The sequence below is a fragment of the Archocentrus centrarchus genome, chromosome 13 (genome assembly GCF_007364275.1).
Source record: "Archocentrus centrarchus isolate MPI-CPG fArcCen1 chromosome 13, fArcCen1, whole genome shotgun sequence".
In the NCBI taxonomy this organism is placed as follows: Eukaryota; Metazoa; Chordata; class Actinopteri; order Cichliformes; family Cichlidae; genus Archocentrus; species Archocentrus centrarchus.
Genome location: NC_044358.1, coordinates 27,825,432 through 27,849,351, shown reverse-complemented (window position 1 = coordinate 27,849,351; position 23,920 = coordinate 27,825,432). Strand labels below are relative to the sequence as shown.

General features: G+C 41.9%; 1 protein-coding gene across 3 annotated transcripts; it reads left to right on the top strand.

Moving 5' to 3' along the window:
• Positions 1 to 758: 758 nt before the first annotated feature.
• On the top strand, positions 759 to 23,918 carry cluha (clustered mitochondria (cluA/CLU1) homolog a). 3 transcript variants are annotated; one of them, XM_030744001.1, is made up of 27 exons: positions 759 to 1,074; positions 6,398 to 6,591; positions 6,833 to 7,004; positions 8,740 to 8,883; positions 9,887 to 10,014; positions 10,097 to 10,251; positions 10,722 to 10,847; positions 11,248 to 11,395; positions 11,492 to 11,584; positions 11,696 to 12,130; positions 12,240 to 12,499; positions 12,601 to 12,920; positions 13,647 to 13,748; positions 14,072 to 14,172; positions 16,834 to 16,986; positions 17,077 to 17,139; positions 17,225 to 17,469; positions 17,571 to 17,655; positions 17,753 to 17,906; positions 18,010 to 18,149; positions 18,240 to 18,320; positions 18,412 to 18,537; positions 18,657 to 18,778; positions 18,865 to 18,958; positions 19,038 to 19,172; positions 19,279 to 19,352; positions 20,704 to 23,918. In XM_030744001.1, exons 1-27 carry the CDS (start codon positions 954 to 956, stop codon positions 20,828 to 20,830), a joined length of 4,098 nt encoding a protein of 1,365 aa, XP_030599861.1. In that variant the 5' UTR covers positions 759 to 953; the 3' UTR covers positions 20,831 to 23,918. The 3 variants fall into 3 exon arrangements, with proteins under 3 accessions (XP_030599861.1, XP_030599860.1, XP_030599862.1); XM_030744000.1 differs by having other exon boundaries at positions 760 to 1,074; positions 12,601 to 13,007; XM_030744002.1 differs by lacking the exon at positions 759 to 1,074 and adding an exon at positions 1,951 to 2,035 and having other exon boundaries at positions 12,601 to 13,007.
• Positions 23,919 to 23,920: the final 2 nt, after the last annotated feature.

Below are 23,920 nucleotides of genomic sequence, written 5' to 3'. Positions count from 1 at the left end.
TTGGAGCAGCAGCTTGTCTACAGCTGAGAGGAAGAGGATAGACAAGCTCATCAGGAAAGCCAGCTCTGTCCTAGGATGTCCTCTCGACTCAGTGCAGGTGGTGGGAGACAGAAGGACTCTGACCAAAATAACATCACTGATGGACAAGGTCTCCCATCCCATGCATGAAACTGTTGCTGAGCTGGAGAGCTCCTTCAGTGACAGACTGCTGCATCCTAAATGCACAAAGGAGCGTTACCGCAGATCCTTCCTCCCAGCAGCTGTAAGACTGTATAACCATCACTGCTCCCAACAAAAACCACAATAGCCTACACAATGTAGGATAATATATAATATACTGTAAATAGTCCGGCCTGTTAAGGTTCAACACACAGGCACATCATGTACATTGTATATAGTGTTATTATTATTAGTAGTATTAAGGTTAATATTGTTTGTTGATTTTATATATATTCTTTTCTTAATAGTGTGAATTATTATATCTTTATTTATATTTATAATAACTGCGGCTGCTGTTACACCCAAATTTCCCCTCTGTGGGACAATAAAGGCTGTTTCTTCTTCTTCTTCTTCTTCTTCTATCTCTCCATGTTTTCTTTAAGTGCAGAAGAACCCAAAAGTCTGGTGCGTCTGTATGAATTGTCGCGCGTGGCTTTCCGTAGCGCCACGCAGAGTGGGTGGGGAAGTGCAACGCAAAGGCAAAGAGGTCAAGAGGAGGGGAGGAGAAAACCACGTGTGATCAGCACCACGTACAGTTCTGTCCTTCCCCTGTACACTTGTTTTTGTAAGCTTGTACCCTTCGTATGTAGCCACCTAGCCCGAGTCATCCAGTGACGAAGCTGCATTTTGTTTTGTTTTTTGGTGTGTGTTTCTTTTACAGACACACACAAGTATACATATTCGAGCAAAGCTGCTGGGGGATTTCTGTCACACCGACACACTGACCGCCGACCATGGTGAGCAAGACAGATGATATCCCGGCGTCAGTGCCTAACTGTAACCCGACTAATCCTGCGGATGGAGCCCAGGACGGCAAAGCAGCCAAGGCACCTCTGAAGGACCCCTGCGGCTGTGGTGAGCCCGCTGCAGACACACAGTAGGCACGACACGTAGTGACCGCTATTCTGATCGTGCATGCAGAATCAACACACAGCCAGCATGCCTGGATGTTTGCTCGGCGTTGTAGCCGTGCAGCATGCACCAAATGTGGTGACATTCACCTCAGACCGAGTGTAGTGCTGCTGCTGGTTTACCTCCACCTCTTCTTCCCAACCTTCTTTGCAAGTTTGGAGGATACACCTTACATTAACTGCTAATAAACTGTCTGGTGGTAATGCTTTTTACTCGACTGGAATCACTGCTATAGCACAACAGGGTCGGAATTTAACCTGACGCTGCCAGTCACTCAGGCTAACCCAAACAAATTAGCCGGTAATGCTAGCGTTAATTTTAGCGTCTCCCATTCAAAGTGCGGCTAGTTAGCTCCCAGGCTAGCAGCTAATTAGCACGCAGGCGTTCTTATCGCTGTCAGAGCTGTCTTGTGCCTGAAAAACAAGCGTGGCCGCGGGGAGCTGTGGTTTTCGGGTAAGCGCGGAGCTACTATCTAGCTCCTGTTTGCTCAGCGGACATAAAGCAGCAGCAGCTGTAGCTCTGACGCACATGTTCGGTAACTGAAGGTCACCTTCAGTGGAGCTTAACACTACCCGCGTGAACACGGGGGGGGTCGCACATTTGGCTTCGTTTTTACTGGGGGGATAAGTATTGGACAGCTTGTGTGACAGACATATTATTCGTTATCGAGCTACAAAAAATGCGCGTTAAGTGCGGTGAGCTGGTTGGTAGTAGTCTTCTAACCGGTCTCCCTCACCACCACCACCTCCTCCTCCTCAGCCCCCCCCTTGCTGGGCCTGACTAGATCGAACGTTCCTCCTCGACCGGGAAGCGGAAGCTGGTTGTAGTAGATAAGTCATGATGGTGGTGTACGCACGCTGAGGGGAAGGTTACTCTAATAATACACGAGCAGTCGTGCAAGCTGGTGAGTAAGAAGTTAGGGAAAGGTTGTTTGGGAGGCTCGGACGTAGCGCGGCGGGGCTGGACTGATACGGTGGCTGTCAGCCGGTGAAGTTTGACTTCCAGAGCGCTGAAGTTCATCGCAACCTGTCCGGCAGGATCACATGTTGGACCTTGAAATGTCTCATTTCAGCGTGTCTGGCTTCTCCAGCTGTCAGGATTGAACTTTTGACGCTTTGTTAATGAAAAGCTGGGCTTTTTGTATGCGTCACTCATACAATCCCACAAGGGGCTGCATTTCAGAGTTAGACACACAGTAAATTAAATCATAGTTTTGAGTGACCAAGAGGGACAGGATTAGGATGAGCATCATCAGAGGGACAGCTCAGATTGACCGGTTTGAATTTAGAGGCAAGGCTGAGATGGTTTGGGCATTTACAGAGGAAGGATAGTGGTTATACTGGACAAAAGATGAAGAAAGTTGAAGATGGAGCTGCCAGGCAGTAATACCTCAGAAGAATTGTCATAAGCTCATGGTTTTTCCCTTTTCAGTAACATGTTAGTATGTTTGTAGAGATCCTTGAAAATCCATATCTGCTTCAACCCCCAGTAACTGTATCTTTTAGCACTTCAGAGGCTTGTGAGCATTTTAATGACACTTTGAAGCCCAAGGCACCAATAAACTAACCAAGAACCAATAATGAAAGTAATCAGTTTGGCGATGGTGGCTGGATTGAAGCATTTCAGTGAGTTGTAGTGACAGGACGTACTAGCAGCACATGGCCGAGCAGACAGATCGAGGTGAGGGTCACTCTCAGTGGTTTTAAGGAGCTTAATTGTCCTGTGGGTGGAAGAGTGGCCTTGTTAATCCCAGCAATCACTAACACCCTGGCTCGATTGCTCATCTTGCTCAGTGTCTTCCTCACCACTGCTTTTTATTCTTCATTTTTTGCCTTGCTAGTTTGTGGGTTTGTAACATACTAGAGTTCAAGTACAATATTTGTTTTCAACCACTTATTAGGCCAGTTGATTTGAATATTTTTTGAGGTGTCTAGACATAAAACTATGGTGAGCTTAATTGAACTGGAGAGATGGCAGAAATGTCATTGTATGTAAAATAACTTTTGATTTCAGTGATCATGTTATGACTTTATGGACCCCATTTTAAATCCAGGTCCCTTCCCAAGTCTGCACCACAGATCTAGAGCTCCTCTTAAACCTCTAGATGTTTGTTTTTTTTTATCTATAAAGTTGCAACTCACTACTTTTGCTTTTAAAAAATGAATCAGATGTTTACTTTAAAGATGTAATCTTTAAAAATGGTTTTTCTTAATCATCACTAAAAGCTCAGAGATGAAATGAAAACAATAGGACAGAGAATCTGCTGGCAGGCCTTTAGTTTTCAGGCTTTGTGTGTCTGTCCACCAGAGGAATGCCACCTTGTGGTGCAGCAAACCTGATTACAGAGAGGCCTTGTGTGCTGGTGGTGTTTTTGGGGTTGTCTGGCTGGTTAATGTTACCATGGTCACCATGTCAAGGGCTGCAGAGTAGCTAGATGGCCGCTTGGATGGCTTTATTGTTTATTAGGAGAAGTAGGCTAATGGAGTCAACAGAAGACGGTTTATCACTTTCACTTGAATCTGTGGTTGCTTTAATATCTGAATGTGTCTGTTTGTTTCTTTTTTTGTAAATGTGTGTCCTTGTTCTTGATTCCTTACCTTGACCTTGTGGAGGATTTATGCCTTGTGCCTGTCCAAGCATTTACTCCACTGCTTCATGATTCTACATCAAAGAGCATCAGATGCACTGAAACAGAGCTTTAAATTACAGATCAACTAAAGTTAATGTGTAATGATACAGTATGATATTTATGGCCAAAAGAGAAATTGAAACATTTCGTTTATGTCATGTGGGATTAATAATAAATAAATTAGAAGTATGTCTGATTTCAGCTAGTAGAACAAGTCAAATGCCTGAAATGGATAAGAGGTTTTATCATACTTATTAAATAAAGCAGTCATTCTCAACTGTTTGTGACAAACTTTCTGATACACAGCTACATTAGTGGAAACATGATCCTTTTCATGAGGTCCCTTTGCCACATTTGTGCATCTGTACATACATAACCAGGAAATGCATTTCATTTCTGCTTTAAAACAAAAGCAGCATGCAACATCTCCTATTCACTGTTAAACTGTTGCTTCTTAACTGCCTTCTTTTTTTCTTTTCTGCCTCGTTTCCCACTTTCTAATAAACTTTATTCCTCTACTGTTGGGAAAATAGGTCAGTTTTGCAATGCTTAGTCTGCTGGAATACCTCATCAGTCTTATCACTTATAGTGCTTTGTACTGTTGGTTTCTGCAATGAGTGCTGATATCACCAAACTAAATCTACCCAGTCACACACTAAATCTGTTCTTTGTTCCCTATAAATTAGCCAGAGAGTCTAAACGGAATGATCAGAGAGCTGTCATTGTCAGTAGGTCTATGCTTGGTTAATCAACCATCAGAGAATCTGTAAAATGCCTCTTTTCACAGTCTCTCAGCTTCAGGAGCCAAAGTTAACCTCTTCAAATGACTTGTTTTGCATATCCAAGCATTCAGAGCCGGAATATGTTTGATTAAAAATGACACAACACATTCAGAACAACAGCAAATCATCACATGTAAAGAAGCTGGACTTAGTACAAAATTATATTATTGCAATATTGTTTTTTGATTGGCTGAATGCTATGAATATGTGTCTGATCTGCAATATATCAGAAGTGAGTCATTGCCATGTCGCTTGTTTGAGCCAAAAAGAGCTCAGATCTGAAATGAAATGTTTTTGTACTGATCCCTCATTCTTTCCGACATTGTTGGCCTGCGTGCTCGCTCTGAAGCCGTTGTGTTTGTTATTCAGAGCGTGGCCTGTCGCTCCTCTCTCCTGCGCGTCTTCCCTCTCGCCTCCACCATCTCGCTGCATTCATTCCCCACTCTGGGTCGTGGTCCAGGAGCAGTTATGGAGCCCCTCCCCTCTCTCTGGCCCCTTCTCTCCAAGTAACCCTGACACTGCGTTACCCTTGACAGTCAGCAAGGACGCTCTGGCTGGTAGCAGTTGCGTCTCAGTGAGAGAAAAGAATTGCCTTATATTCTTGTAGTAATGCAGCTCATTTTTATTTGTGTCTTTTTCCTCTCAGGTTAACTGTTACTCAAGAAAATAATATCCATCCGTCGTCTGTATAATGAGAAAAGGTGTCTGGCTTTGGCTCAGACTTCACAGCTGGCCTATTTTAGAGACAGATATGTCATTTTGATGGCTCTGATTTCTATAAAAAAGATAAAGCAACTGCTGGATTATTTGCCACAATGTAGGTAGAAGTAGATTTCCATGTAAGTGACCCATAAGTCTCTCTTGTGAATGTTGAAACCCTTTTTATTCAGTTCCTCTGGCTAAAATCCCTTTGGTGTTGCAACAGTATTGGTTTCAGCAGGCTGCTGTTGGGAACTGAGCACTTTGTTTCCAGACGAGCTAGTTACTTATTGTCGAATTTCAGATAGTCATTAGTGACTTGTTTGCTTTTTTCACCCTTTTTTTTCCTTTCTTTTTAGTTGCAGCTTTTTGTTTGTACTCCTCACCGTACGGTTGATTGATTAAAAGAGAGATCTCCATGTTTAGAAGAGCCCTCATGCTAATTCTCTAGTTTTTGTTAACTTCAGGGAAGTAACACCACAGCAGCGTCATGGTATAGCTGAGCTTTGTTCACTCAGTTCAAGCGCAAATAAATATTTTATAAGGATATTGGTAAGATCATCCAGTCCTAGAGGTTTGTGTTCCTTATTCGTGACCTGGCTGAATAGCTGCCTGGCTGCTTATGTGGAACAAAAGTGAGTTATTGTTGTCAGTTTGGCTGACTCACTGAAACTGCTGCTCCACTGATGGCAGCCAAAAAGTTCCAGGTTGTTAAAGGGGTGACATATATAATAAAGTCAGCACCAAACACACACTTAACTTGCAAATGGCCTCGAGACGTTGTTTCTCCATATACATTAGCAGCCCGGTCAGACCCTCTTTTACAATCCAGGAAATACTGAACATACTGGTGCAGTGGAAAAAAGTGCCTCCATAGTGTAGTTGTTAACACATTCGCTTGGCAAGCAAAAAAGTTGCTGTTTTTTTCATTAGTTATTGGTGAAGAAAGGGCAAATACATGTGACTTTGTTTCCTTTGAATACATCTAATTGCAAATTATCAAGTTCACACACTGTGCACAGAGAATTAAATACAATAATTAAGAGTGTTATTTCAAGTTTGAATGAAGTACTTTGAATAGTTCATCAAATATTATCAAATTTTTGTGTCTTGTGACTTGAAACAAGGCTCAATCGCTATGCTGCTTCCACTTCAGGGCACAGTGCAGATACAGCCATGGTAAATGGTGATGGGGCTCATGAGCATACGGAGGAGGCGGATTCAAAGCAGGATGGGAACGGCGAGGTGGACGGAGGGGAGGAGTCTAACGAACAGGAAGTGATAGTGATCCAGGACACAGGCTTCACTGTAAAGATCCAGGCTCCAGGAACAGAGCCATTTGACCTGCAGGTGAGGATTAGCCACAGTTCATTAAGCAGACAGCAGACTTTTAAATGAGGTAGCTCATTAAGTAAATTATTAGTGGTAAAATGGTGTGTAACCTGAACTAAGTGTTTCTGCCCTTAAATCGCTGCACTGTTTTTGGTCTCTCGTCAGCTTTCAAATGGACAGCATGTGTCAAAGCAGAAATATTTCTGCACTTCTACATTTCTGTGTCACTTCATAGCTTTCATTCCCTCCCGAACATCAGGTCTCCCCTCAGGAAATGGTGCAGGAAATCCATCAGGTGTTGATGGACCGCGAGGACACCTGCCACCGCACCTGCTTCTCTCTGCAGCTGGACGGAAATGTGCTGGACAACTTTGCCGAGCTCAAGTCCATCGAGGGTCTGCAGGAGGGGTCGGTGCTTAAAGTGGTGGAAGGTGAGACGTTGGAGCACGTGGGTTTGCCATGCTAGAGTTTGGGCTGACTTCCTGGGATGGTTAAGCTGTTGTCCTGTTACTTGGCCGTGCATGTAGAGCCCTTCTACCTGTTTGAGAGAGAATCAGCTGTTGTCCTCTCTGATAACTTGAGTAGTGTTCAAAAAGGATGTACATAAAAAGTAATAGTAGGTGCTTTGTCTGGTGCAGAAGGTTACAGTGTGCAAGTTTATTTCATCCTTGAGACATGACAGTGACTCACCAGGTAATGTTAAAGCAAATGTATCATAATGAAGTCAGAAAGCACTGGCAGGTGCAGCCTGATAAACCTGACCAGCCTTACATTATGCAAATTTGTGTTTGTCATCAGGATGTTTCAGCATCACACAGATGGAGCTGTTAAGGGTTAGAGATATGTAATGGATTATGTGCTTCTAAAATCGGTAATCATATTAGTTTTTAATCAAACAGCCAGCCAGCTGAGCAAGAGAATTTCTGCAGTATGTTCTGGGTCTGCCTCCTACACCTCACCTAGGAGGTGCCCAAGAGGCATCCTAGTCAGATGCCCAAATGCCCTCAGCTGGCTCCTTACAGTGAGCTTTTCAACATCGAGCATAATCAAACAATAATATTGTTACTGTGCGGTCTAAATTATCTGCATACTGAATGTATTTTTTTTTTTTTTTTTTTGCACCAAAGTTGCTTCTTCATGCAAGCTTTCAGTACAATTATGTGACCTCATTTTATGCCAGAGTGGGAACAAAAATGTCTGATTGCTCTCCAACATGACTTTTTTTACATACTGCTTTAAATTTTACCTTCACATTCTTGATTCTTTTGTACAAGAAATTCAAGCTGTTCCCCTGCCAGAAATGACCACTGTTGCAAACATCGAACCCCTCCAGGCAGCTGTAATTACATTAACATAAAGCCAGTGGTCAAAGACCCAGAGTGATGCTCAAGCCAACGTTTGATTTTTGCAGATAACAAAAGTAGAGATGAACATGCTCGTAGCAGCTTACTTATTGGGAGAAATTAGACATTCAGTTTAAATTCAGCCTCAAAAGTCAAACTAACACATCGGCCTCTCAGATCAAGTGTTCCCTGTCAGAGTGATGTCTTTATTTGAATCTAAGGAATATGTCTCAAAGTGTCTTATCTGTGATAGACTGGCTGACATGCTGAATTAGTGTTAAGACACTAAACAAAACTGGGTGGCATATGTGTGAACATTGTATTGTTTCACCATCAGATGTCTCCTGTGTGCGATATCTGCACAGAATCCTTGGTGTTTCAAGCCTTGAAATTCAGCACTCTGTTTGACAGGGTATGCATGTTGTTGTCGCCACCGGATGGAGCAAACCACCCGGCACATCGTCAGTGGTGGTCCTCACAACCACAAAGAACAACTATACCTTGTCAAAGAGTGCTGGATCTTCAAGGCTTGAAACACCAAGTCCTGTGTAAGGAATCAGTACCACATGTGCGAGCATTGCATTTTCTCCATCAGACGTCTCCTGGGTGTGCACAGAGTGAACCTGGTCTCACAAGTAGAATTGCAACAGTATTTTTTTTTTTTTTCTGCGAGTGCTCTTTGGTGTGGTGTTCATTTTCTTTGCAGTCAATTTAGCATTAGATACCTTGCCATCACTGGTCATAGTTCATTACAAATGTTGGTTAGGTTAATCTGTTACTTTTTAAAACTTAAATTGTTTGTGCTCTTTTTTTGGGTCCCCAGAGCCCTACACAGTGCGTGAAGCTCGAATCCATGTGCGTCACATCAGAGACCTGCTGAAAAGTCTGGACCCCTCTGACGCTTACAATGGAGTGGACTGCAACTCTCTCTCTTTCCTAAGCATCTTCACTGATGGAGACCTTGGCGGTATGACACTTAGGGTAGACTTAATTTTGTTTGAATAGTAGGATCCCTGCTTACCAGGTTTGCGGGGTTTAGTTGGACTTTGAGCATGTTTGAGCCCAAGCAGAAACACTTCATGGTCTCAGTGATTGATGCTGTTACATGAACAATTGATAAAGCTAAAGGCAGGTGTCACAGGGCCCAAAAAGCCCAAAGTGTGCGCATAACAAAAAGCTTGATAAAGAAGTGCTGAAATGTTCCTTTCAGTCTGGAAAAAAGAAAAAAAAAATGGAACAAGAGCAGGGAACTGAAATATGGGAGCAACAGAGACAGACTGAAGCCTCCTCAGGCCTGGGAAGTCATGCGCACCCCAGGAAGGTAGTGAGGGGGTTATAGTAGCACAAGGCAACCATGTCTAGTGTGAAAATGACCCCCATAAGCTTGCTGGTTGTCATTCAGACATGCATTAGGTTTAAATCTGGGGAGCAGAATGAAAAATGGTATCTTACAGACTGTTTGCATTGAGAGACAGAGACGCACTGTTTTCTTCTCTCACTGATGGATTTTAAAACCTGCTTAAAGATAAATTAATGACTTTTGTTTGCATTAGGATGAGTTTTCACCCCTGCTACTCAGTGAAATACCCTGTTAAACTGCTTAATTTATTTGTGCATAAGAGATGAAGATCTGCATATTAAAAAGCTTCAGGGATTTTAAGATCTTCCTCAGCTCTGTATTTTTCACTGTGTGCTGCTGCAGCCTTTGGAGCAATCTAACAGCATGCCGTTTAGAATGGAAAATTTCCCATTGCACTTTGTGCTTTTTTTTAGACATGTTAAACTATGTTTTTCCTTTTTTTTTTTTTTTTTTTTAAAAAGGGTTGCATGTCTGAATAGGGCTTATGTGTTCACATTAGTCCCATGTGTGGCTGAGAAGATCACAGCAGGGGCAGATATCTGCCACATGCTTTTTCTTAATGTATAGAAATCCATAAACCTTTCCTCTGATGCATCCTCTGTGCTTGCAGAAACTGGGAAGCGGAAGAAAAAGGGCAGCGAGATGGAGCAGATCGACTGCACCCCTCCAGAGCACATCCTGCCCGGCAGCAAAGAGCGCCCCCTTGTGCCCCTCCAGCCACAAAATAAGGACTGGAAGGTGAGGAGCCCCTCTGGGGGCCTAAATGAGGAAATCATTTTCGCTTTGAAACTTGAGGGCTTCATCTTTTTATCCTCCACAGCCCATGCAGTGCCTGAAGGTCTTGACCATGAGCGGCTGGAACCCTCCACCTGGAAACAGGAAGATGCACGGTGACCTCATGTACCTGTACATTGTGACTGTTGAGGAGCGCCATGTCAGCGTTACTGCCTCAACACGCGGCTTCTACCTCAACCAGTCAGTCAACATTTTTGAAGCAATGTTTCTGTAGTGTGTATTCATAATTCAAGATGCCATTAAGTGAAGATATTTGGCAGATAACTGCAATTAGATGTAGAAGCAATCCTGTGAGTCAGCTCATTGTAGTTGGCACAATTTCTCCTGTAGTGTTTTTACTTTAAGTAGAACAGACAACGTAGACGCGCTTCCTTTAGTTGGGCAGCTGGGAAGCATGCTGTGCTGTTAGGATAAAGATTCATTTTTCCAGCTATCTGATCACAGTCCTTAGCTCACTTTCATGTTTTAGTGTTTGGTAGTGTGATCAACTTTAAGAGCAAGTTGCCTCTCTGAGCTTCCTCCACAGTGAGGGGAAAAAAAATTTACCAGTGTATATTTTTTAAGTTCTTGATGCTTTCTCTCTATTTAACAGGCTTTAGATGATGCACTCCTTGACAGCCATTTTAATGTGTTTAATGTGTATGCTTCAGGTCTACTACCTACACCTTCAACCCCAAACCAGCCAATCCCAGCTTCCTGAGCCATTCTCTAGTGGAGCTGCTGAGCCAGATCAGCCCTGCCTTCAAGAAAAACTTCACTGCCCTGCAAAAGAAAAGGTTAAAATGTTTTATAAGTTTTATTAAATTTATTGTTCTCAGTTGCCTTCATGCTGACTCTGAGCTTTTCAAAGGAACAAAAGTCATCCTCTGACCTCTGCTCACTTTGCACTTTACGAAAGCTTCTTACTGTTTTACAGGATTCATTAACACATTTAACCAGGGGAGCACACGTTGTCTTTTGTATTCAGGAATAGGGGCGGTAGTTAAACATCTTGAAGCCCATTAGAAGATGGATCCCTGCAAATGAAAGTTATAATATAAACTGAGACTCTCATCAGTCATTAGCTGTACATATACAGAATCTCGCAGGACCTCCTTACAACAAGCAAAAGCTACAGTTAAATTCTGAATGGTAAAAGTGATGCTTTCTTTTCTTTTACTGTGTTTCTGCTTGCAGGGTCCAGAGGCACCCATTTGAGAGGATAGCTACGCCTTTCCAGGTGTACAGCTGGACCGCTCCGCAGGTAGATCATGCGATGGATTGCGTTCGAGCTGAGGATGCGTACACCTCCCGCCTGGGTTATGAGGAGCATATCCCCGGACAAGTGAGGGCGCCGAATCCAACACCAAATCATTAAGAGAAATAATTTCAAGTTTTTCCCAGTATTAACAAGTTTGTTTATTTGCTGACATGTCTTCAGACCAGAGATTGGAACGAAGAGCTACAGACTACCAGAGAGCTGCCCCGTAAGAACCTGCCTGAGCGGCTGCTGAGGGAGAGAGCCATATTCAAGGTAATGAATCTTTCAGGCTTGATGTCGCTTCATTTTACTTTTTTCAGAACTTTAATCAGCTGCCTTCTTGTTGAATCTCATGCCTATTTATTTAATTTTTTGACCCTGCAGGTTCACAGTGACTTTGCTGCTGCTGCCACTCGAGGTGCCATGGCTGTAATTGATGGCAATGTAATGGCCATCAACCCTGGTGAAGAAACGCGGATGCAGATGTTCATCTGGAACAACATTTTTTTCAGTCTGGGCTTTGATGTCCGGGACCACTATCGTGAGCTGGGTGGTGACGCGGCTGCCCACGCTGCACCCACCAATGACTTAAATGGAGTACGAGCTTACAGTGGGGTGGATGTGGAAGGTCTCTATACTCTGGGAACTGTAGTGGTGGACTACAGAGGCTACCGCGTCACCGCACAGTCCATCATTCCAGGTATCCTGGAACGTGAGCAGGAGCAGAGCGTCATCTATGGCTCCATTGACTTTGGGAAGACTGTTGTGTCTCACAGTAAATACCTGGAGCTGCTGGAAAAGACAAGCAGGCCACTAAAGGTAAGAAGCATGAATGTGTGACAGTAATAAAGTTGACTTTTCTACATACAGATATGTACGTTACCATCTTGTGGCTGTCCAACAAGATGTTTTATAATTGAAATTTTAGATCCAGCGGCACAGCGTGCTGAATGAGAAGACTGAGACGGTGGAGCTGTGTTCCTCTGTCGAATGTAAAGGCATCATTGGGAATGATGGCAGACACTACATTCTTGACCTCCTTCGCACTTTCCCTCCTGACCTCAACTTCCTGCCTGTGGATGGAGTGGAGCTGTCTCCGGAGTGTCAGCGCCAAGGCTTCCCTCGCCAGCACCGCCATCGCCTGGCCTGTTTACGCCAAGAGCTCATCGAAGCCTTTGTTGAGCACAGGTGTGTGTTGTTGTGTGGCACAGTAATGAGCTGTTTCATTAAAGCTTATGCCTGTTATATAAAAGTGACTTTGTGCTACTTTTGCTTGTGTTCCTCTAAAGATATCTTCTCTTCATGAAGATGGCAGCGTTACAACTCATGCAGCATAAAGCAAACAGGGACTCTAACAAGACCGACACACTCGCTGTCACAGAAACCTCCACAGAGAGCAAAGCTGATACAACCCAGGCAGACACAACACAGACCACGGCCACAGATTCCTCTAAAGCAACAGACGTCACCACAGATAGCACTAGCCAGACAGACACTGCTGCCTTACAAATAGCAACTGACAGTGAAGAAACCTCCTCGAAGCCCACAACAAACGGGCCTGTAGACCCCACAGCCACCCAGAACGGGGAATGCAAGGGCCCATTGGAGGGTAAGGAGCTTGAGGAAAGTATTCCAGGATTAGCTCAGGCCAAAGAGCTGGCGGAGACCTTAGTTGCCGAAGATGGATCTGGTATTGGTACGTCCAAAAACCGCCCCCTCCCCCTAAGAAAAAAACAGCAGGGCTGGGACAGTGCAGGGAGAGCTACTCTGGTGGATAACAGTATAGACAAAAGCAGCATTTAATCATAGAGAAGTGGTAATAAACATTTTTCTCACCTGATGTCCTTGTAGACAAAATGTGAGCTTCTTCCCACCTGAATAGCTTTCCCTGTTCAGTCCTCAGCCTGCAGCAGGGAAGAGTGTTTGCCCCCAAAACAACCCATCTCCAGCCTGTGATCCCTTTACAGCAGGATTTGACCCAATAAACTCAATCGGGTGCTGTGTCGATTAATCCAAATGTGTTTTGGAATGCTGTAATAATCTTGTGGTGGGTGATTTGTGTGCTGCTCAAGTTGATCCTAAATCACAGTAATCTGCTTGTCAAGCCGAGTGAGCTAATCAGAGAGAGAGGGTTTGGGGTCCTGATCAAATGAGGGCTTTATGTTGTGTGCACAGATACGTTGAGGTTAAAGAGCAGTTCTTTCTGTGTGTGCCGGTGGGGGTGAGCTGGCTTTATGTGGGTCACTCTTTAAGCATTTTGACATGACCTGTCTGTTGTAATCACCTTTTAAATTCATGTATTCCTTCCCCCATATGTGGTTCCAAACACAAACAGATCCCAAAAGCCGTGAAGTGGTCCTGAATGCCTGTAAAGCAGTGGGCTCCATCAGCGACACAGCTTTCGATATCCGCTTCAACCCAGATATCTTCTCTCCAGGTACGATGATGATTAATCTTATATGGGCTATTAAAAAACTTGGACTTCTGAAAACAGTGGAAGCCACTACATAAATGATTTGATAAATAAGCTGTGTAGCCATGAAGGGGAGCCATTAGGGGAAAAAAAAACAAAAACTTGAACTTTATATTATAGTTTAAAGGTTGGGAAATGGAAAAGGAGAGTTGAAGAGTGGTCAGGATAGCTGGAGTACTTTTGAATTTAAGTGTCTTGTTTACTTCTTGCTTGTGGAGACTTTAGCAATTTGATTCCCAATTACTTCAAAAGAGAATGCAGCAACTGTGTTTGTGTTGTTGAACCAGGAGTACGTTTCCCTGAAGAAAGCTCAGATGACATCCAGAAGCAGAAGCAGCTACTCAAAGATGCCGCTGCCTTCCTGGTCTCCTGTCAGATCCCAACGCTGGTCAGTGACACTTACACTCCCACACATCCAGTTCATGGAGGGGCTGAATTGTCTTGTTGTGTGAAGAGTATTTGCGTAGGCGCACTCCTTGGATTCAAATAGTTTTTGCTTTTATTCTCATTCAGTCATTCAGATAATAGTTTTGCACCAACTAGGCGATTCCAAAGAGCTATTAGCCAAAAAAAATGATGTATCTCAGAATGTCGTGCAGTGTGTCTTTAAAAGATTTGAGGAAACTGGACAAGTGGAAGACAAAAGAAGTAGTGACAGGGCTTTAAAAAAATGCACACATACACTGTCAATGCAGGATATGTGGATACAAAACCACAAAAGTGGATCATTATCAGTCATGGATTGCCCTCCCCGTAGCCTGGACCTCAACATTATTGAAGCAGTGTGGGATCATCTTGACAGAGAACAGAACAAAAGGCAGCCAACATCCAAAGAAGAGCTTTGAATGTCCTTCAAGAAGCCTGGAGAACTATTCCCAAAGGCTCCTTAAAGAAATTACAAGAAAGCTGCCTGAGAGTTCGGGCTGTGTTGAAGAATAAAGGTGGTCATGGCAAATAGTGACTTTAAAGCTTGTTAGACTTGTACAAACTCTGTTTTGTGGAGTTTTGTTTTGGGTTTTTTTGCCTCATATGCTCCATTTTCATGTATGTTTACTTGTTTCAATAACTAGCTGCACCTATTTCCAATTTTCCTAGCAAAAGACATGAGGTGGTTCAAGACTTTTACAAACTACTGTATATGGCCATCAAAATCTCATCAGCAGCAAATAATAGCAGTAATTACAAAGAATATAAAATGTATCTGACAAAGTTTATCTGAGCACTTTTTTCCCCCCATAATTTTTTCATTATACAAATAAAGAGTAACTCAAATTATAATAACAAATAAACAGGGGTGTACAGAGAAACACAAACAATAATGTTGATAGTACATAGGGTTATACAAAGTCTGGTCCCTTAATATTATACATCTCTTCCACTTCTCCTATATTCTATTAAATTTGTCTGCAATCTATTGGAGAAGTAATTTGCTCGATATTTAAAATTCTGTAGACAGTGCAATGCCATTCATCCACTGTTGGAGCATTCTGATTTGACCATTTTTTTTAGTAATAGCCTTTCTAACTGCTAGACTCAGAATCCTGTGCAAATGCGTTGTCTCTGCATTTGTGTCTATCGTGTAGAAGAGTCCAAATAGAAGTTCACCCCAGTTGAATGTAATTTGCATGCCAAAGATTACCAGCAGTTCAGAATAAATTGACTTCCAAAACTTATTAATGAAAGGACAAGACCAAAACAAGGGAAAATGATTTACATCTTGGGTTCCACAGTTTCTCCAGCAACTGGAGTAGCCTGAGTACTGTTTGCTTTGTGCAGGTTTAATGAAAAATCTACAGTCGTCCAACCAAATCATTTCCATGAATTAGAGCCTGAGATTTTCCATTGAAGTGCACATTGTTGTAGCCAAGTATCATTAGACATTTAAAAAAAAAAATTCTCCCATTTTTGTTTAATATGAATTGTATTTGTTTGTTTTACTAGTGTAAGGTTACACCTTTTTTTGGCCATGTTTTATATCCACCATCCAGGCTATTAAAGTCAAGATCATATAATCACATCTTAGGATCTTAACCTTTTCATACCAGTCATTTATACTGATATTTAACAAAATTTTGAGTGCTAGATTAATCCACTGGGTGCCTTGTTCCACCTGTTTTGTTTTTTTGTCTTTTTGTTGTTGTTTGCTTTTTTAAAGTCTTTTGTGCCCTGGTCTTGCCTGAAGTGGACATTATCCTGTGGTTTCTTTCCTGCTTTTTACTATAAGTAGTGCACTCTTACATTCCAACAGATACATTAGGGACAATTTGAGGTTTAGCATCTTGGCCAGCTGAAGATCGAACCACTGAAATTCCAAATAGTACACAATTCACTCTACACTGCTTTTTATAGGTTGCTAAAAACAGAAAAATCCTAGTCCCTAATTAAGCAAATTCATAAATTAATTTATAAATCCAAAAGGCTTCCCTTTGGTTAAGTTTACTTTGTCACATCTTTGTACGAAAATACATTTGTGATCATTTTCAAAAGCTTGTCATGTGGATGGGTTGCTGTTATGGAGAGCCAGGTGGTGTCAAGCCACAGGGAGATTGAAATAGCCTGTGTGCGTATGGCATACATGTGTTCTTCTAACCCATCCTACAAATCTGTTTTTGTTTTTCCAGTGTACAAAACCATTGCAGCTGGAGACCTTTGGGACATTTGTAGATGACAGTTCAGGTTTTTAAAAATTAATGAAATGATTAATTGTAAACTCTATTTTTAAGGAAAAAAAATGAAAAAGTCTTAGTCCAAATTTCATGTGTGCAGTGACTGCAGAGGGACTGCATTAGTACTCCAAGGTTTCAGACCTTGTTGGGTAAAATCCCTACTCTCTTCATACTGGATAATTCTAGCTTATTTATGGTATTTTAATTTGTATTTTTCTGTTTCATTTTAAACACTGTATTGGAGTTGTGCTTCTAATTTCATTGTACGCTCTACTTCCAATGACAGATTATTCAGTACATGGCTGCACAGCAGATTATCATGTAGAGATAACTGAATTACTGTGTCTGAGTTTTAAGCCATGTTTGTGTGTGTTCATAACCAGGTTAAAGACTGTTTGGACCACAGTGCTCTGCCCATGGATGGAGCCTCACTAACAGAGGCTTTACACCAGAGAGGCATCAACGTTCGCTATTTGGGCACAGTTCTGGAATTTGTGGAGAAGACTCCTGCCAAAGCTCAACTGGAGCACATCTATGTGAGTCTGAGTCCTCGCATCCGACCCATGTCGTCGTCACGCACTCGTGTGCATTATCATTTGATATATTTGTTTTTTCCTGTATTTTAGAGAATAGGAATCACTGAGCTGATCACCAGATGTGCAAAACACATATTCAAGACATATCTCCAGGTTAGTTGTATTTGATGGCACTAAATTTTCTACCATTTTCTAGAGACAAATAGTCACTTATTTTGATCTGTGCTTTGTCCTCCAGGGTGTAGAGTTGTCTGCCCTCTCTGCTGCTGTGAGCCATTTCCTAAACTGCTTCCTGAGCTCCTTCCCAGACGCTGTCGCCCACTTGCCTCCTGATGAGCTGGTGTCACGCCGCAAAAGCCGCAAACGTCGCAACAGGGTCCCCGGCGGTGGTGACAACACGGCGTGGGCCAGCCTGACGCCGAGCGAACTGTGGAAGAACATTGCCTCTGAGGCCCAGAGCTACTATCACTTCACCTTACAGTGGTAAAGGCTTCACCTGTTAATCTGGAACAGTTGTTGAGATTTTGTATGTATGCATTTTAAATAAAACCCATCTTCTTGTTTTTTTTGTTTTAATTGCACAGTGAAAGTGTTGACCAGGTTGTGGAGAAATACGGCCTACAGAAAATCACTCTGCTCAGAGAAATTTCAGTCAAAACTGGCATACAGGTAACTATCATTTAGTATATAGTGACCACAGCCTCACTTTACTAAATGGCCATCACAGCCTTTCTTACACTTTCTTTTATGTTTTATTTACTTTTAGATCCTGATAAAGGAGTATAACTTTGACAGCCGCCACAAACCTGCCTTCACAGAGGAGGACATCCTGAATATTTTCCCTGTGGTGAAACATGTAAACCCCAAAGCCACAGATGCCTTCCACTTCTTCCAAAGTGGGCAGGCCAAAGTGCAGCAAGGTGACATTTGCACAATTACTGTAAAAAAATAGATTTTTAAGAACATCAACCCTTTGGTATTTTTGTATTACTATATCTAAACTCATCTCAATATCATCCTCAGGTTTTCTGAAGGAAGGGTGTGAGCTGATCAACGAAGCTCTTAACCTCTTCAACAATGTGTACGGGGCCATGCATGTAGAGATCTGCTCCTGCCTGCGCCTGCTGTCGCGCCTTAATTACATCCTGGGAGATCACCCTGAAGTAGGCACAGATGTGCAACTCTTCCTTTTACACAAACTTCATGTTGATGTTTGTGGTCCTGAATGACACGGTTTTTGTATTCACCTGCAGGCTCTCAGCAACCAGCAAAAGGCCGTTCTGATGAGTGAAAGGGTCCTTGGCATCGAGCACCCCAACACAATTCAAGAATATGTGAGCGGCCAAATGGAGGAACTAATTTTTGTCACGTCGAGCATGTTTCACATCCTCCTTAACTTACATGTTTGCTCCTTTCGCTTCTCAGATGCACTTGGCTCTGTATTGCTTTGCCAACAACCAGCTCTCGACTGCTCTGAAGCTTCTATATCGCGCTCGTTACCTCATGTTGTTGATTTGCGGGGAGGATCACCCAGAGATGGCTCTGCTGGACGTGAGTGCAGAATTTTGATTTATATAAAATACTTACTGCTTTTAACTTAATTTCCCAGGGGGTGGATATAATTAGAATTAATATTGCTTCTTGTTCCCGACTTTTTTTTTTTTTTTTAGAGTAACATCGGGCTGGTGCTTCATGGAGTCATGGAGTATGATTTATCTCTGAGATTTCTAGAGAACGCCTTGACTATCAACACAAAGTACCATGGACCCCGGTCCCTCAAAGTGGCCCTCAGGTGGGTAGAGATGCATCATTCTTATGCGTAGAATAAAAGTAATAATGACATGATGACTTTTTTTTTTTAACTTTATTTTTTCCCAGTCATCATTTGGTTGCGAGAGTTTACGAGAGCAAGGCTGAGTTCCGCTCTGCACTACAGCACGAGAAAGAGGGTTACACTATTTACAAGAACCAGGTAGGCCCCACAGCAGACGACACACTCTGTTATGATGAAGCAAATCATCTTCTAACTTATTTTTTTTTTCCCCTGTCAGATGGGTGAGGCCCATGAGAAAACCAAGGAGAGCTCAGAGTATCTGAAGTATCTCACACAGCAGGCTGTGGCTCTGCAGAGAACCATGAATGAGATCTACAAGAATGGCTCCAATGCCAGCATTATGCCCCTCAAGGTGAAAGTTCTAAGTCATTTAATTTCTGTTCATGCCTTTTGGATCCAAAACATTCAGCACTGATGTTTTTTTTTTTTGCTTTTTTTCCCCTACTCTGGTTTTCTAGTTCACTGCCCCCAGCATGGCCACCATCCTGGATCAGCTCAACATCATCAATGGCATCATCTTTATACCTCTCAGGTAGACACACAAAGAAAACGACCCGTGTTTGTCTACACATAACAGGCAACTTAGCAAAGAACAAATTTCAAATTGTATCTATAGGCACTTTACTAAGTACTAGCTACCTTTTGCAAAAACACGGAATTTGTTCCCATTTCTTTAATTGAATTTATGGATGGTATTTATTCAATACCACCTGGAAACCATATGATTGGCAATGATGTAATTTTTCTGCATTACAATGATCCCAAACACACTGCCAATACATTAAATGCATACGTGGATACAAAAACACAAAATGGGACACTATCAGTCATGGATTGGCCTTCCCCGGAGTCTAGACCTCAACATTACTGAAGCAGTGTGGGATTATCTTGACAGAAAATGGAACAAAAAGGCAGCCAACATCCAAAGAAGAGCTTTGAATGACCTTCAAAAGCCTGGAGAACTATTCCTAAGAAATTCCTAAGAAATTAGAGGAAAGCTGCCTGAGACAGATCAGACTGTGCTGAAGAATAAAGGTGGTCATACCAAATATTGACTTTGAAGCTCATTAGAATTGTACAAACTCTTACATATTGTACTTCCATGTATGCTTGCACGGTAGCGCCGGTCTCTGGTTGCAGGACTGCAGATGCTCGTCTCTGGATGAGTGATCTGGAGCAATCATTTCGTTGTGTGCCTTGTGTGCACAATGACAGTGAGTTGAATCTAACGTTTCAATAAACTGCTGCACCCATTTCCCCATCTTCCTGGCTCCTGCACAGTGCTGTATTTTACCACCTCAGAATAATATGTTTGAGAGTGAGAAAACACAACAGGCTGGACCCTGTGATGCCATCTCTAATTATTCTTCCCAACAATTTAAAGGCTATTGTTTGACTCCAGGAAAAATACAACTGTACTTTAATCCACATCTAAGTGCAGCAAAACCTCTTTAAATCTGTGTACACTAGGAAAAAAAACCATCAGTAGCAGGTTTTTCAACCACTGCTTTGGTTTAGGATAAGAAAACGTCCAACACGCTTTTAATTAGGCTACACAGGCTTTGTGGATGTGTGTGTGCCTTTAGAACCAGATCCTACAGGCAGAAATTTATGTGCCCATTCTGATGTTGGACCGCATACACTCTAGTGTATAATGACTGAAAATTTTATTTATGGTGAAGATAAAGAGGGTGTGGTTAGTGATGTAGGTAATCGGTTGTGCATAAAGCACAGACTGATGGAAAAGCACTGGCATTTCCCAGGAGCAGTGAGCACGTCTGAAACATGAATGGGAATAATTATAAGTTCAGAATTTTCTTCTGTTGTAGGAGGCTGTGTGTTGATTTTTCTTTTTTTTTTTTTTTTTTTTTTTCCCTCCCCAGCCCAAAGGATCTGGAGAACCTGAAGGCAGAGGTGCAGAGGCGACAGCAGCTGCAGGAACTGGGAAAAAGTGAGGAGCCCGCCGAGGACCGCCAACTGGAATTAGAAGACAAAATTCCCATTGATTAATATTGAGTAACGCCCAAAACAGCTACTTTCTGCTATGGGGGAGAAAGACGGGCTGTGACGGAGGAGTCACGAAGCCTGTGGACCCGAGAGCCAAGCAATCTAAATCGACATTAATAAATGAAAAAATGAAAAAAATATATAAGGGTGAGGGAGGGGTCAGGGTAGTCCAGAGACAAACTGATGAACTGTAGGAGAAAGAAATACTGAGCAGGAATTTCCTACAAAGTAGGGATGGAGGGAGGAGAAAGTACAAACTATATAGAACCACTGTAACGTGCAATCTGAAAATCCCTGGCCCAAGAACCTGGTGATGAAGCCCCAGAAGGTGTTAGCTGCGTATAAATATGATTTTGAAAGAAGGGTTGCAGCAGGGGGCAGGAGACCAAGAATGACCATGACATTTTATACCAGAGCCTTATCCACTGTACCATAATCCCCCAAGCCATTCTTCTCAGCTCAAACTTTCCACAGCACTGTTTGCCCAGGACCATATTTTGCCCCGCCATTGCCTAAAGAGCCTGGAAGACCCTCGGGCATGTAGCCACCTGCTCGTGGTGCGTTCTACCCTGTCCTTGAACTCAGGGGTATGTTCTACTGTGCACTAAGACCAGAATAGACCAGTTACTAAATTTGCCATTTTTTTTTTTTCTTCAAGTGGGGCTTCTGAATGTAAACTTCCCTTCTTAGTGGTTTATTGAGCCACTTTGCAGCAAGCACCCATCATACGTGTCCCTGATAGCTCATTATTTTGAACCTTCTTTCATTTGTACTTGAGACAAGGGTGCCTGCTGTATCCTCTGGTTCCTGTTTCTTCAGCACACTCACAGATTAGTGAGCTCTCAACTGATCATTTAGTTTGATTTCATTTGCTTTTTATTTTATTATTTTTTTTTTTTTTTTTTTTTTTTTTAGTGGATTATTTTTGTAAAAGTGCACAGGGGAAGTAAGGAATTTTATGCCTGCTCATCAGTTAATTTAAAGCCATGTTTGTTTTATAGAAAATGTTTAGAAATGGAAAAAGATGTATAAATCTCTATTAGACAGGAACATGTTTATGGGAAACATTTGAAAAACGTCCATCTTTAAGCAGTAGATTTATCTATCTCTATAGTTAGCTGTGGTCAAATATATATATTTTTGCACAGTGAAAGAATATGTGCATGTATGTTTGTATGTTTGATGGTGTGCATCTTTGTGTAGTCTGACATCAAATCTGTTGCTGCTTTCTGGTGCATAGTTTGAATAGAGGCTAAGCAAACATTGGCTTTCTAAATCTTTTATAATTCTGCACACGGTAAACTCGTTAAACAGCGGAGGCCTTTTTTTTTTTTTTTAAAACATTCATGGCCCCAAAACCACCTTTATATACTGAAATTAATTAGACAGCTTCTCAACATCAGCAGTGGTGACAGATTTATTGTTGCTGGGAATTTATTTTATTTTTTTGTTTTATTGTTTCTCGTTATGTGATTATTTTCTTCATGTGTAACACAGACAAATCCCAGCCAGGAGTGAGCCGTAAGCAGTTTTATTAGTGCACTTTGTTGGGCTGTGTGTCCACATATCCACAGCATCACCAAAATTTGGGGGGGGGGGCACTGCTTCAGTGGGATGTACCAAAAAAAAAAAGTGTGATAAAGGCTTGTTTTTGCTGTTAACAACATAATGTATCCCTCTCAAGGCAAGATGTGCCTGATTAAAGCAATAGAGAGATGATGCAGTTTTTACTTGGTGCAAGACGGACTACTTGACGTACTGGATAAATGATGTATACTAAGCAATCAAAGATGAGCTCTTCACACCAGGAAATGAGGTTATTACAGTGATTTCCAGATTGTGCTCAACTGAGCATGGTGTGTATATGCCTGTTATCTGGACTTCTGGATGGAAACCAGGAGGATGACGGGTTAAAAAGAAAACTGAACAGTTTATAAAGCTGATGTAACCCTCGTGATTGTTTTCTGGAGTTTTTGTATCATTTTATTTTCTCCCTCGCCTGCCCTCCCAGTGTCATTCAACAGTAATGCAGGCAGTGTCCATAAGGTGGCACACTAACATTTGTCTGATTATGATCAACCTGCATGACAGGAAATGTTGCAGTGCAAGTTCAAATACACAAATGCTGTATTAGATTTAGAAAAGTATACTTAGATTTAGAAGCATACAACTCCTATTATTTAGGATAACCAGATTTACTTGAAGAGTCAAATACAATTCTATTGTGTTACTGTAAAAATTAAAACATATTCTGATTAATTTTAAAATCATGCCAATAATAGGAGTTTTTAAATTAAGTATGTGATGACAACTTACATTTTTTAGCACATCTGTGGTTCTACCTGTTGAACGCATTCTGAAGCTTGTACAGCAGCCATTTATTGTTTGGCTGCCATGATAGTTCATGAAAAGCATGAACTCACTGAGAGCGATTAAACTGCGTATCTACAGAGATACTCTGTTGTCCTTTCAACACATGCGTTTCCTTTTTATTTGCTTTTCAGTTCAGTCTGACTCTGCTGTAGGCTCTTTCCAGAATATTTGAGCTCTAGATGTTGTTTGTTGTTCGAGGTCATCTTCAGAAGTAAGGGGAAAACAAGGTGTAATAATACAAAAGTATGACTGAAGTGTGCTCCTGTATCTGCTGTTTGCATATCGTTCATAATTTGAATGTCAAAAAAGAAACGAACGCAAAACAGGTTATGGAGAATGAATGCTTAAAGAACAAATACTCATTAAACTTGCTCATGTGGGCCCTGTGCAAAGTAGCTTTTTAAAGTTTAAAAAAAGAGCTCAAACTATCTTATAACAAAAAGTGCTGTGAAAAGAAGAAAAAGGGCAAATATCTATCCTAAAATATGTATTTCACGGCTCCTGGTCATACTGCATTACTCTGTGTTATGAAAATGCTGATTGAGGGTTTTGTGTTCTCTCACTGATGAAATCTCTACAAAGGGTTCTTAAGCCTAGTGTTTGAGTCTGGTTCCCCTGATGATGTGTGCTATTTGTGTGTGTTGCTCTTTACAAAATTATTTTTTGGTCTGAGTATGCTTTTATATTAAAATGGATGAAATAAAACTAGTGAAAGATCTG

Bases quoted from the DNA above. Each gene is read 5' to 3' on its own strand.
- cluha (XM_030744000.1), top strand. From the start codon at position 954: ATGGTGAGCAAGACAGATGATATCCCGGCGTCAGTGCCTAACTGTAAC. The intron at 11,585-11,695 runs GTAATGAATCTT...TTGACCCTGCAG, and splicing joins GGGAGAGAGCCATATTCAAG to GTTCACAGTGACTTTGCTGC. The intron at 18,150-18,239 runs GTAGGCACAGAT...ATTCACCTGCAG, and splicing joins TCCTGGGAGATCACCCTGAA to GCTCTCAGCAACCAGCAAAA.